At 44.9% G+C, this 14,575-nt stretch overlaps 1 protein-coding gene across 1 annotated transcript in view; it reads right to left on the reverse strand.

Moving 5' to 3' along the window:
* LOC143782505 (cytidine monophosphate-N-acetylneuraminic acid hydroxylase-like) overlaps positions 1–14,575 on the reverse strand; it is a 357,809-nt gene that overhangs the window by 59,986 nt on the left and 283,248 nt on the right. Inside the window, exons 11-12 of the mRNA XM_077270001.1 lie at positions 3,659–3,833; positions 2,851–2,967 (exon numbers count right to left, since the gene is read on the reverse strand). Coding sequence (XP_077126116.1) covers positions 2,851–2,967; positions 3,659–3,833 — 292 coding nt within the window. The remainder of the gene's footprint in view (positions 1–2,850; positions 2,968–3,658; positions 3,834–14,575) is intronic.

Genomic DNA, 14,575 nt, shown 5'->3' on the forward strand with positions numbered 1-14,575 from the left:
TTACTTCACACAATAAAAGATTTTAAACCATTCTGTGTTTGCTCAGTTATCTGGGATACCAGAGAAACAGCTTTTGGGGCCCCACCAAAAAAAACATCGGTGGGAAGCAAATGCATTTTGCTGTACTGATTGATGAACCATGTGGATGCTGATGTATGTCAATGCATTTTGTGTGTGTGTGAACAGGCTATGCGGACATATCCCAAGCACTAGGATCACATCTGCTTATGTGATTATGTAGGAGCCAGTCCCTGCTTGTCATTTCTGCAATTAGAATGTGTTCAGTGATAATGAAGCACATCTTATAGTGGATAAATGACTTGTAACAACATATTATTTTGTAAGAAGTTTGTTGCTGTATATTCAAGCGATACTATTTATTTTGTAAGAAGTGTGTTTACAATAAAAATCTTTTACATTTTTACAATACCGTGTCTTTTGCTTTTTTTTATAAAACACTTGTAAAATCAGTGATACTATATCTTGTTAAACTCAGAAACTCTGTCTTGAATGTATGTCATGCAGACACACATCTGTTTTGTGTTTATTTAAGGAATAGAGGAGACTCACACATTTTTTTTTTTTCTGACTGTATCCCTGCATCCTGTACACAGACTCATTCAGAATAGACAGGGATAATCTATCAAATATAGTATCAGACTCAATAATCCCAAACCAGTAAACGAAAAATCTAATATAAAAAACACTCACTGTGATAATAATCACAGTCATACTTGCGGGTGTTGTAATATGCCCACATACATAATGTGCGCATTATAAATCACATATAAATGAGAATAACAATACTGGGTCTTTGCTTTTTATATACGTATAAAACACCGCGCTCCATACTTGCGGGTGTTGTAATATGGCCACATACATAATGTGCCCATTATAAAACACATATAAATGAGATATAAACCTCTAATATAAAACAATTACGGGGATAATATTCACTGTATTAACAAATTAAACTATATCAAAAAGGGAGGGCCAGACAAGGAGGACAGCTGGCTGACAGGGAGGGGTTACACACTTTGATACACTTTGATAGGGGCGTGTCCACCTGTCAAATTGAGTTTGACGAAACATATCTATGCTCTACTACTGAAGTGCATAGGCCTGAAACTCCAGAGATGGCTGTTTCATTGGACCTGGACCTGCTCCCATCTTCTACCCCTCAACCTGACTCTACTCCTCAATCTGAGTCTACCACTCAACCTGAACTACGCCGTACTGACAGCTGGAATACCTCCCACTCGTTATGAACAAGACCAGTTTATTTGGCAGTGAATTGTTCGAGAAATGGAAGGGTATGAGCGTCTGATGAAGGAACTCTCGCCCATGGAATGGCGAACTAAAGGAGAGAGGGAGTGTAAGAAGGAAGACTGGACTGCGGGTACCTGCATTGAGCCAGGTCTGGAACTGTTGTGTCACAATGTGACCGAAGCGGTATGACACGACCTAACCGTAGGTCTGTCACCAACAGCACAACAAACAAGGGAACACCGGGGACACAATTACAATGGTGGGCCCTGCGATAGGGAACGGTGAGATGACCACCTCCTGCACTCTCCGAAAGATGTGCCCTGATCTCCCTGACATCCCTATACAGATTTTTTCAACCTGTCGCCGAGCAGGATACCTTAGCCCTCGCTTGCCCCGCACCTATCCCTAAGAAGGGAATTGGCAAGTGAAGACATTGGTCCCACCGCTGCACTAAAATAACACAAAGGGAAGGTATGACAGACAAGGTAAAGGAAAAACAACACTTAGCTCACTGCTGCAAAGCACAGCACAGCAGGAAAGAAACACCAGACTCAGTTGACGAACAACTGCTCCCAGCAAGCTCCTTTTCCCAGCTTGGTCACTGCAGAATGAACTCTAACACCGACAGTCAGCTGATGCATCAGGTGACCTCTTGAAGGATGGTGGGAGTGGTCGCCACCCACATCAGCTGACCCAGCAGCAACGTAATTACACCAGCAGACCACAAGGGGAAACTGCATTAACCCCCGATGATTCATATTAAGAAAGATGTAAAAATGAACCCACATAGAAAAATATGAAATATATATAGTTCTTTATTGAAGAATACATCAGACAGAATAAGTCATAAAAACATTAATACCAAAGTTAGCCATGTGAGGGCGCTGACAGCACACTAAGCAGCAAAATTGTATAGATAGAATGGCAGACCAGACTACGGAAAAGTCAAACAATAAAGGAATAGTTGGTAAAGTGCATAAGTGCTTACAAAATAAATACTTGTATAAGTGACACTCACACTAGTGAGAAGTGTAGGGATAAAGAAAAATAGTGCAATAAAAAACGTGTATTAGTCTGGTTATACCTGTCAGGGTGCTGGCGCCTGGTCCCTACGTACGTTTCGGTGTTTGTAGCCTTCTTCCGGGGGAGTCTACAAACGCCAAAACGTACGTACGAAGTTGGATCAGCCTGTAACTTCATTTTCCACTTTGATTTTGAACATTATTCCAACTCCAGACCTCCGTGGGATATTAGTTGTGAATTTTGTTGATAATTTTTAGGTTTTATTGTTCTCAACACATTCCACTATGTAATGAATAAAGATTTCATTCAGTGATATCAAGGATGTGGGATTTTATTATTCCCTTTATTTTTTTGAGCAGTGTAATTCAAAATAATGCCACTAAATTTTTTGGTTATAGTGGGAGGTCCAATATGGGATGATGTCCATATGGTTTAAATGACAGTAATATCCATGTGACCTAAAATGTTTATAGACAGGCAATTTTCTTTATGAGACAACTCTTAAATGCTGCCGGGTGAGATACACATAGAATAGTAAATAATAATTTCAAATCTTACCTCTTCATATGCATGGTTACGACTTGGTCTTTCAGTGGGGAAAGACAAATTAGAGAAATCTACCAAGTAAGTGAATCCTCCAGATAGATCATTAAAATCATCATCAGTTTCAATCATCTTAATAAAAAGGAAAATGGAGGGAAATGAAAAGATATTTAGGCAACCCTATATGTGAACTATGTAATGAATCATGCTAAAGTAAGCAGATTGTACTGTACTCAGAATTTCTCTTTATTCCATTCATGCCCAGAAACACTATTTATCTGCAGATATACAGTTAATCTAGATGTAGGTAGCGTTGAAATCCTGCCTGACTTACTTAATCAGTGGCTACAGGGAGAAAATTTATATCCACCCTGTAGCCACTGACATTAAGTTATCGAATGGTGCAAACAGTGGTTACAGTCACCGCAAATAGAGATACTGCCTTTTTCTTTCCACCCTTATACAGCTCTTCTATCTACACATTTTTCTATACTGTACTTTTTTCTCCCATTTAACATCATCTATCACCTGAATTTCTTATCCTCTCTGTGGTGAAGGCATGTCTACACTCAAGTCTCCATCTCACAACACAAAGTGTTTATAGATTTTAATGGTGGTCACAGGCCATGTGAAAAAGCCTATAAAATACGGTAAGGTATTTTTCATATTTTTTATGTTGAGTAAGTAGTTGTAAAACATAAGCTTCTGGTTAATCATTTACACAATGAACTCATGCAACAGTTTAAAATGATTGTGTGTGTTTGTGTCCTCATACTTTTTATGAAAATGTAAAAGTCATTCAGTATTTTAAATAGGTACTTACCCTTACTACAAGATTATAGTCTTTAAATCCAGCCCAGGTGAAATATTCTATAACCCAGGAGGGGTAGGTGAAAATCTCATCCTTAAATGAAACAGATATGGCATCTAGGTATGTGTCAAAGTCCCAAGAATCCTTTAAGATTTTTGTCCCTGAAGGTGGTTGAGCAATTCCGTCTCTATAAAAGGAAAAATGACTTGAGGTTTCTATTGATCAAATATGTCCAGGGTTACTATGTGATTCAGGATTGCTCACAACAATAACAACTATGGCTATTCTTTAATGGGGTTGTCTCACAAATAGTGTTGAGCATTCCGATACCGCAAGTATCGGGTATCGGCCGATATTTGCTGTATCGGAATTCCGATACCGAGATCCGATACTTTTGTGGTATCGGGAATCGGAATCGGAAGTTCCCAGTGTATGGTTCCCAGGGTCTGAAGGAGAGGAAACTCATCCCTCAGGTCCTAAATTCCTAGAAGGTGATGTCCAGGGGCCTCCGGAGAGGTGAGTATATCAATATTTTTTATTTTAATTCTTTATTTTACACATTAATATGGATCCTCTCCTTCAGACCCTGGGAACCATCAGGGATACCTTCCGATACTTGAGTCCCATTGACTTGTATTGGTATCGGGTATCGGTATCGGATCAGATCCGATACTTTGCCGGTATCGGCTGATACTTTCTGATACCGATACTTTCAAGTATCGGATGGTATCGCTCAACACTACTCACAAACAAAGTACATTTTATTCACTAGATTTTGGAATAAAAATTATTTCCACAATTGGATGTGGTAAAAAAATGTTTCCTGTGCTGAGACAATCTTCTAATTGTGTCAATGCTGTGCAACGGCTGTGTCTGAGTGAACTGGAACATGGTCTGATCATACCACATCTCCTGGGCAAAGGGGGAAGCAAAAGAGTATACAGAGAATACATCAAGGGATCAAAGCTGATTCTGTCTGTGAGGTAAAACTGTCACAGTTCCACCCTTCAGTATGTCTGGGATGATGATAATGACAGCTCAGCCATCCAATCTGGTACAGGCACGTGCTGAAGCTGTCAGTGCTTTGATTGACAGCTCAGTCGTAAAGTCTGCTGATGAGATGTGCTGAGCTGTCAGTGTGTTGATTGACAGCTCGACTGTCCAATCTGAGACTGGGAGGCACTTGCTGTCTCCGGGTGTTCATTGTCCCAGGTGAGTGCCAGGCTACTTAACTGGGTGGTCAGTCTCAGACCTCTGCCAGATGTGTATTCAGCTACTGTGTGGTTTGTTTCTCTGTGCCTTGCATTCTGTTTGTAGATCTTTTGCTGCCTGACCTTTCATCTTGTTCTGACCATCCGTCTGTTTAACCCCTTTTGTTCTGATTCGCTATCTCCTGGTATTTTGACATTGGTACGTTACCTGACTATGCCTTTGCTCTCTTCTTTCTGTTTATGACTTACCTTCTTTGGCTTCTGACCTTGGACTCCTTGACTATCCTGCCTTACGGCTTGGCAGTGAGAAGTTACTCAGCATCACATTACGTCAGGCCAATACGTTTGCCTTCTTTGCCAATATGGAGCCTGTTCACATGCTCTGTGACGATGCTGTTAATTTGACGCAAATGACTTAAAATCTGGCTAAGGAATGGAATGCCAGTGTCTGGAGTATATGTCACAAGGTAAGTTCAGAAACGTGCTTTGGGTTGTGCTCCGCACCTGCTCAGCTGATCACTCAGGGTAACATAAATTTCTTGTCTCTAATACCTTTTGTACACTGGCTACGATCTGCATCTCATTAACATCTTCAGATCACATGTTTTGTGTGACATATACATATGGACTGCACAAACAATTGCGTTTTTAATTTGTTCCTGTTTAACATCCTATCTTGCACTGTTCATTCCCTCATTGATTGATTTATATCTTGGCACAAATCATTTTTTCATCTTGCCCCATATACGTTTTGTGACTTTTCCAGCATGTATATTAATCCACACTGGTGGTGCACACTATTGATTTCACTATTTTATAATATAGCTGGACTTGTTATCTGCACTACCTGGGCAACCTGTCTTGCCATGATTACTCTGTATTTAATCCAGTGTACCATATGCTGCTATTTACTTACCTGTTGCACCTTGAATCTTTCTTTACAATTTATTATTGTGCATTTTAAGTCCTGTTATTATTATATGTAAATGCGGGCACTCTCTTTGTAGTAATGCCACCATTCACCAAATGTGTTCTAATAAAGGTGTTTTATCCTTTTCTATTTAAGTTTTGCTATAATTTTTGATTACATATTAGTTTTTTTCCTCTCTTGGTATACTACATAGTGCAAAGCGTCAGTGTACAGGTAACACACTGACTCACCAGTGACATTATACACAGGAGCTCTACATATATTACTAGATGGTGGCCCAATTCTAACGCATTGGGTATTCTAGAATATGTATTTAGTTTATTTATGAAGATTTAGAAATACTGCAATGAATACACAGGATTTTCAAGGTAAAATATATACATTATCATTACATTTTATTGTTCATAGAACTTAATACAACTGAACGAAATTATTAAACAGATCATCAAAATACATAAACCATTACATGACTATCTAACTGTATTTAAATAAATCATCAGACAAAAGAAATACATCGACACAATGTTAGGAGTCGAGTTCCAGCCGCTGCACAGGGGGAATCTCGAGCCATGTCTGCTGCAGTCTCCCATTCTTCATCGACCGCAGTAGAGCCTGCTCAGCAGAGATGTCGGTCCCAGTGTCTCGCTTAGTCTGATACTGTGCAAAGGGTTACTGCTGCCTTTCCAGGCTCTGCTGTTGTAGCCTGCACTGGTCAGCGGCGAGCAGGCTTTTCTGGGACTAAGTCCTGCCTTGCACACACTGAGCATGCCCAAGGTAAGACCTCTCATTGGAGGTCAGGGGTCACATGCTCAGGTACTGCAGCAGCTATCATTGGTCCTCTAGGAAGGTCCTGAAGTTGCCCATTGGTTCCCTAGGAAGGTCCTGAAGCTGCTGCAGCTATAAAAGGTTTGCATGGCCGCACGGCCATGCGCTAGTATCACCTCATGTCATGAGCTTGTTATTTGTGGTCGAGCTTGTATGTGTGTATTCAGGGACCTGGCTGAAATAAGCCCCTAGAATACCAGCACCTCAGATGAGGAGTTTGCATGTATGTGTTCAGGGACCCGGCTGAAATAAGCCCCTAGAATACCGGCACCTCCGTGAGGAGTGTTTGTGTGCTTTTCTGGGTGCGTGAGCACTGACTGCCATCAGCTCAGCAGTTAGCTGTGTTCCCCTGTGACGCTAACAGGGTACAGCATCTTATTTCTAGCAACTCTGTGGAGTTACCAGAGTTTGCTTATACTGCCATATAGCGCCGCCATTTGCCAGCAGCAGGTTCCTCTCCTGCACGGTGGACCCTGGGTTGCGAACACACCTATTTATACATATATATACACTCGGTGCGTTCTGCCAACCTTAACAGAATACTAGTGCCAGGGTCTGGCTAGTAAATGGCTGACAAACAGCAATCCTTGCGGTACATCCAGCAGCTGGAGGATAGGTTGGAGGTTCTCGAGCGCACAATCTGAGCTGTGAATGTTACCGCAGTTGCTGTTCAGGCTGCTAGCGTGGCTGCAGCAACCTTGTCCACGGCTACCCTTGTTCCGACTCTATCTCGCCTCCCGCTGCCAGAAAAAATTTCTGGTGATAGTAAATCTTGTAGGGGTTTCGTGAGCCAGTGCTCTATACACCTTGAGCTCCTGGCCGCACGTTTCCCCACAGAGTGGGCAAAGATGGGATTTATTGTGTCTCTCCTGTCGGCCAGGGTGTTGGAGTGGGCTACGCCACTGTGGGAGCATGGCGATCATGTGGTGCAGAGTGCTCCGCTGTTCCTGAGCTCTCTGAAACAGGTCTTTTTAGGGCCTCAAGTCACCCATGATACAGCGCTCCAACTGTTGGCATTGACTCAGGGCTCGTCTTTGGTCAGCCATTTTGCCGTCCACCTCCGCACCCTAGCATCTGAGCTGGAGTGGTCGGATAAATCCCTTATCCCTATATTTTGTAGGGGGCTGGCTGACCATGTGAAGGACGCTCTGGCCTCAAGGGAGGTTCCCGCCACACTGAAGGAGTTAATAGCTGTGCCTACCCGTATTGACCTCCGTTTTCATGAGCGGAGGTTAGAGCGGGCCCAGTGTAGGCAGAGGTTTCGGCTGGCTCCCACCTTCGCCAAACCTTTGGAATCTCCGGCCCAGGTTCCTGAGTCACATGAGGCCATGGGAGTGTCGCGATCAGGATCTAAGTCCCGGACCGCTCGTGCACTCAAAGTCTGCCATGTTTGCCAGCAGTCAGGACATCTTGCCACCAGATGTTCACAGTTGTCGAGGAAACGTCAGCGTCTAGTGGTAGTAGGTGGAGGTACACTAGACACGGCGACGTTTGCCTCCAAATTGTCCTTTAAGGGAACAATTACAATAGGCTCATTCACTCACTCGGTAGAGCTCTGCGTGGATTCTGGGGCGGAGGGCACTTTTATGTCTTCTGCCTTCTCCCAACGTCACGCAATACCCCTGGTAATGCTAGCTCCAGCAGTAACTGTACAAGTGGTGAATGGGTCGACACTACCCTCACAGATAACACACCAGACCATCCCTTTCACTCTGTCCTTGTCACCATCTCATCAGGAGATTATATCTCTGCTCATCATTCCTGAGGGAATTGATGAGATCCTGTTAGGGATGCCCCGGCTACGGTTTCACTCTCCTCATATCGAGTGGTCCACAGGCAGAATTTTAGGATGGGGTGAATCTTGTGGGGGTAGATGTCAGAGGGAAAGCGTTCAGGTTGTTACAACTGAGGAACCCCAAAATTTATCCTCTCTCCCCAAGCAATATTGGCCCTATGCAGACATGTTCTCCAAAAGGGCTGTGGAGACCCTTCCGCCTCACCGCCCCTGTGACTGTCCTATTGACCTCTTGCCTGGTGCTGAGCCTCCCCGGGGTCAAGTCTATCCGTTGTCTCTCCCGGAGACGGAGGCAATGTCACAGTATATCCGAGAGAATCTGGCAAGAGGATTCATTAGGAAGTCAGTGTCACCTGCAGGGGCTGGGTTCTTCTTCTTCATACAGAAGAAGAGTGGAGAACTGCGTCCATGCATAGATTACAGGGGTCTTAACGCCATCACCGTTAAGAATAAGTACTCACTACCCCTGATATCTGAGCTTTTTGATAGGCTACGGGGAGCAAGGGTATTTACTAAATTAGATATGCGGGGTGCTTACAACCTGATTCGAATCCGTGAGGGGGACGAATGGAAGACAGCTTTTAACACCAGGGATGGGCACTATGAATATCTGGTGATGCCCTTCGGGCTCTGTAATGCCCCAGCCGTTTTCCAAGACTTTGTAAATGACATCTTCTGGGATATTCTTTCCACCTCGGTTGTAGTTTATCTGGATGATATTCTCATCTACTCTACAGATATAGACTCCCACCGGAGAGATGTTTGCAAGGTCTTCGACCTCCTACGGGCTAACTCACTCTATGCCAAGTTGAAGAAGTGTGTATTTGAGCAGGAGTCCTTGCCTTTCCTTGGCTATATTATCTCTGCCCAGGGATTGGCTATGGATCCTGCCAAGCTGCAGGCTGTGATGGACTGGCAGGAACCCAATTCTCTCAAAGCGGTGCAGCGCTTTATGGGGTTCATTAATTACTATCGCCAGTTCATTCTCCACTTCTCAACTTTGGTAGCTCCTTTGGTTGCCCTCACCAAGAAGGAAGCAAATCCCAAGTTGTGGTTGGAGGAGGTCTCCAAGGCCTTTCTCTCCATTAAGTCACACTTTGCTAGCACTCCCATCCTACATCGCCCCGATGTAGATAAGCCATTTATTATGGAGGTGGATGCCTCATCCGTTGGTGCTGGAGCAGTCCTCTTCCAAAAGGATGCAGTCCTCTTCCATTAGGATGCTCAAGGTCAGAAGCATCCTTGCTTCTTCTTCTCTAAGACCTTTTCACCAGCGGAGAGGAATTATTCCATTGGGGACAGGGAGTTGCTAGCTATGAAGTTGGCTTTCTCAGAGTGGAGACATCTTCTAGAGGGAGCTCGTTTTCCCTTCCAGGTGTTCACAGACTACAAGAACTTGGTGTATTTACAGACAGCCCAGCAGTTAAATTCTCGTCAGGCTAGATGGTCTCTGTTCTTCTCCCGGTTCCATTTCACCCTCCATTTTCTTTCCTGGGTGAAGAACGTTCGTGCCGACGCTCTGTAGTGTCATCAGAGGAGGAGGAGCCTCAGCTTATTGTCCCTTCAGAGAGCCTGAGAACTGTGGCTCCGGTTTCGCTAGAGTCTGTGCCCCCAGGCAAGACTTTCATTCCATCTAATTTGTGACCGGAGGTTCTCTCTTGGGCTCACTCATCCAGGGTGGGTGGACATTTTGGGATCAAGAGGACATCTGAGCTCTTGGCGAGGACGTACTGATAGCCACTTATGGCCCGTGACGTCGGGGACTATATTCGGGCGTGTGTCTCCTGCGCCAAGAATCGGTCTCCTCAGCAATGGCCTGCTGGGCAACTTTACCCCCTGTTGGTGGCAGACTGGCCCTGGGAGATGGTCGGGATGGACTTCGTGGTAGGCTTACCCAAGTCTCGTAGCTGTACAGTTATCTGGGTAGTCACTGACTATTTTTCTAAGATGGTGCACTTGGTTCCGTTTCTACGGTTACCTTCTGTACGGGCTTTAGCGGCGTTGTTCGTCAAACATGTTTTCCATCTACATGGCATGCCTGACAAAATTGTCAGTGACCGTGGTCCTCAGTTTGCATCTCGGTTCTGGAGAGAACTCTGTTGTTTACTCAGCATTGAGCTGACTCTCTCTTCTGCATACCATCCCGAGATGAATGGGTTGGTAGAGAGGGCCAACCAGACTCTGGTCACATACTTACGACATTTTTTCTCCTCCAGGCAGGATGACTGAGCATCTTTGCTACCTTGGGCGGAATTTGCTTTGAACAATGCCGTAGCCGACTCTACCAGGCAGACTCCTTTTCTCCTTAATTACGGCCAGCATCCGCGTGTTCCTGTGCCCATGCCCGTGTCATCCACCGATTCTAGGGTGGCAGACAGGGCGGTGGAGGCACGTGACATTTGGGACCGCACACAGGATGCCATCTGGGTCTCCAAGGAGAGAATGAGGGTTTCTGCTGATGCACCCCGGTGCCCCCCTCCGACCTTTGCTCCTGGCGACTTAGTGTGGCTCTCCGCCCATAACATCAGGCTGCGAGTTGAGTCCACTAAGTTTGTGCCTCACTACATAGGCCCTTTCAAGGTTCTGAAACAGGTCAACCCTGTGGTCTACCGTTTGGCTATTCCTCCGCGCCTTGGTATCACCGACACCTTTCACGTTTCTCTCTTAAAGCCTGTCTATTTGTCCCGGTTTTCTGAATCATCTGCCGGGACATCGGGTTCATCCACGGATGAGTTTGAGGCGAATGCTATCATGGGGTGCAAGGTGGTATGTGGCGAGAAATATTATCTGGTGGACTGGAAGGGTCACGGCCCAGAGGACAGAACCTGGGAACCTGTGGAGCACATTCGCGCTCCGCTCCTCATTGCAGCCTTTGAGCGTAGAAAGCCTAAGGAGGGGGGGCCCTAGGAGAGGGGGTAATGTTAGGAGTCGAGTTCCCGCCACTGCACAGGGGGAATCTTGAGCCATGTCTGCTGTGGTATCCCATTCTACATCGACCACAGTGGAGCCTGCTCAGCGGAGACGTCGGTCCCAGCGTCTCGCTCAGTCTGATACTGTGCAAAGGGTTACTGCTGCCTTTCCAGGCTCTGCTGTTGTAGCCTGCACTGGTCAGCGGCGAGCAGATTTTTCTGGGACTACGTCCTGCCTTGCACACACTGAGCATGCCCAAGGTAAGACCTCTCATTGGAGGTCAGGGGTCACATGCTCAGGTACTGCAGCAGCTATCATTGGTCCTCTAGGAAGGTCCTGAAGTTGCTCAGGTACTGTAGCATCTTCCATTGGTTCCTTAGGAAGATCCTGAAGCTGCTGCAGCTATAAAAGGTTTGCATGGCCGCATGGCCATGCGCTAGTATCACCTCATGTCATGAGCTTGTTATTTGTGGTTGAGCCTGTATGTGTGTATTCAGGGACCCGGCTGAAATAAGCCCCTAGAATACCGGCACCTTCGGTGAGGAGTTTGCATGTATGTGTTCAGGGACCCGGCTGAAATAAGCCCCTAGAATACCAACACCTCCGGTGAGGAGTGTTTGTGTGCTTTTCTGGGTGCGTGAGCACTGACTGCCATCAGCTCAGCAGTTAGCTGTGTTCCCCTGTGACGCTAACAGGGCACAGCATCTTATTTCTAGCGGCTCTGTGGAATTAACAGAGTTTGCTTATACCGCCATATAGCGCCGCCATTTGCCAGCAGCAGGTTCCTCTCCTGCACGGTGGACCCCGGGTTGCGAATGCACCTATTTATACATATATATACTCGGTGCGTTCCGCCAACCCTAACACACTATAATATATTTGTGCGTGGCACTGTGACTGACAGAACTTGTTCAGTAAACGTGAGTGAACTATGTGGCACTGTGACTGACACAACATGGTCAGTAAGAGTGACTGAGCTACTTTGCACTGTGACTGACAGAATTTATTAAGTAAACGTGACTGAACTACATGGCACTGTGACTGACAGAACTTATTCAGTAAACGTGACTGAACTACGTGGCACTGTGACTGACAGAACTTGTTCAGTAAACATGAGTGAACTATGTGGCACTGTGACTGACTTCAAAGTATCCACCTTTTGCTTTGATGACTGCTTTACACACTCTTGGCATTCTCTTGATGAGCCTCAAGAGGTAGTCACTGGGAGTGGGAATGGTCTTCCAACAATCTTGAAGGAGTTCCCAGAGATGCTTAGCACTTGTTGGCCCTTTTGCCTTCACTCTGCGGTCCAGCTCACCCCAAACCATCTCGATTGGGTTCAGGTCTAGTGACTGTGGAGGCCAGGTCATCTGGCGTAGCACTCCATCACTCTCCTTCTTGGTCAAATAGCCCTTACACAGCCTGGAGGTGTGTTTGGGGTCATTGTCCTGTTGAAAAATAAATGATGGTCCAACTAAACACAAATGGTCCAACTAAACACAAACCGGATGGAATAGCATGTCCCTGAAAGATGCTGTGGTAGCCATGCTGGTTCAGTATACCTTCAATTTTGAATAAATCCCCAACCAGCAAAGCACCCCCACAACATCACACCTCCTCCTCCATGCTTCACGGTGGGAACTAGGCATGTAGAGTCCATCCGTTGACCTTTTCTGCGTCGCACAAAGAGACGGTGGTTGGAACCAAAGATCTCAAATTTGGACTCATCAGACCACAGCACAGATTTCCACTGGTCTAATGTCCATTCCTTGTGTTCTTTAGCCCAAACAAGTCTCTTCTGCTTGTTGCCTGTCCTTAGCAATGGTTTCCTAGCAGCTATTTTACCATGAAGGCCTGCTCCACAAAGTCTCCTCTTAACAGTTGTTGTAGAGATGTGTCTGCTGCTAGAACTCTGTGTGGCATTGACCTGGCCTCTAATCTGAGCTGCTGTTATCCTGCGATTTCTGAGGCTGGTGACTCAGATAAACTTATCCTCAGAAGCAGAGGTGACTCTTGGTCTTCCTATCCTGGGGCGGTCCTCATGTGAGCCAGTTTCTTTGTAGCGCTTGATGGTTTTTGCCACTGCACTTGGGGACACTTTCAAAGTTTTCCCAATTTTTCGGCTGACTGACCTTCATTTCTTAAAGTAATGATGGCCACTCGTTTTTCTTTACTTAGCTGCTTTTTTCTTGCCATAATACAAATTCTAACAGTCTATTCAGTAGGACTATCAGCTGTGTATCCACCAGACTTCTGCACAACACAACTGATGGTCCTAACACCATTTATAAGGCAAGAAATCCCACTTATTAAACTTGACAGGGCACACTTGTGAAGTGAAAACCATTTCTGGTGTCTACCTCTTGAAGCTCATCAAGAGAATGCCAATAGTGTGCAAAGCAGTCATCAATGCAAAAGGTGGCTACTTTGAAGAACCTAGAATATAAGACATAATTGCAGTTGTTTCACACTCTTTTGTTAAGTATATAATCCCACATGTGTTAATTCATAGTTTTGATGCCTTCAGTGTGAATGTACAATTTTCATAGTCATGAAAATACAGAAAAATCTTGAAATGAGAAGGTGTGTCCAAACTTTTGGTCTGTACTGTATATACATTGATATATACTGTTCTTCTAACTATTTAAACATTTCAATGATAGAAATTTAGCACTGTATGCACTTAATATACGTCACTTTCTTGGTGTAAGTTTACAGCACAATAGCGCTTTATCAACTCATATATATTGATGACACCACACTGCATCGTTTGGTAGATTACAAGTAATATGCACCCTCCTTTTTCCCAAATTATGCACTTTTCACATAATAAGTTAAATCAATTATACATTCTATTGAAGGCACGTGTGCGCTCTGCATTGGACTCCTTTTCAGACCATTCTTCGTGTTCCTCCCTTCTCTTCTCAGCACTCCACCGCCACTCCATCCCTGTAACCATCTGCATTCGCCACCAGGTATATTGTTTCCTTGGGCTATACTGCCCCAATACAGACAGCATTCACATACAAGTGTGGTAGGTTCCTACTTCCTACTTCCGTTTTTCAACAACGCCATTGCCACTATTGCTCCATTTCTTCCTTTTGTCTCTTTTACCCACACACTCAAATTTAGTACCAACAACTCTGTGGGTCCACCATCTACTGGTACGTCTATTGCTACTTATCTAGGATTCATATTTTCCTCACTTGAGCTCTGGTTTAGAATTCTTGTGATAGCCAGTTTTGTTCTATTTAGCC

Source organism: Ranitomeya variabilis, chromosome 6 (genome assembly GCF_051348905.1).
Source record: "Ranitomeya variabilis isolate aRanVar5 chromosome 6, aRanVar5.hap1, whole genome shotgun sequence".
In the NCBI taxonomy this organism is placed as follows: Eukaryota; Metazoa; Chordata; class Amphibia; order Anura; family Dendrobatidae; genus Ranitomeya; species Ranitomeya variabilis.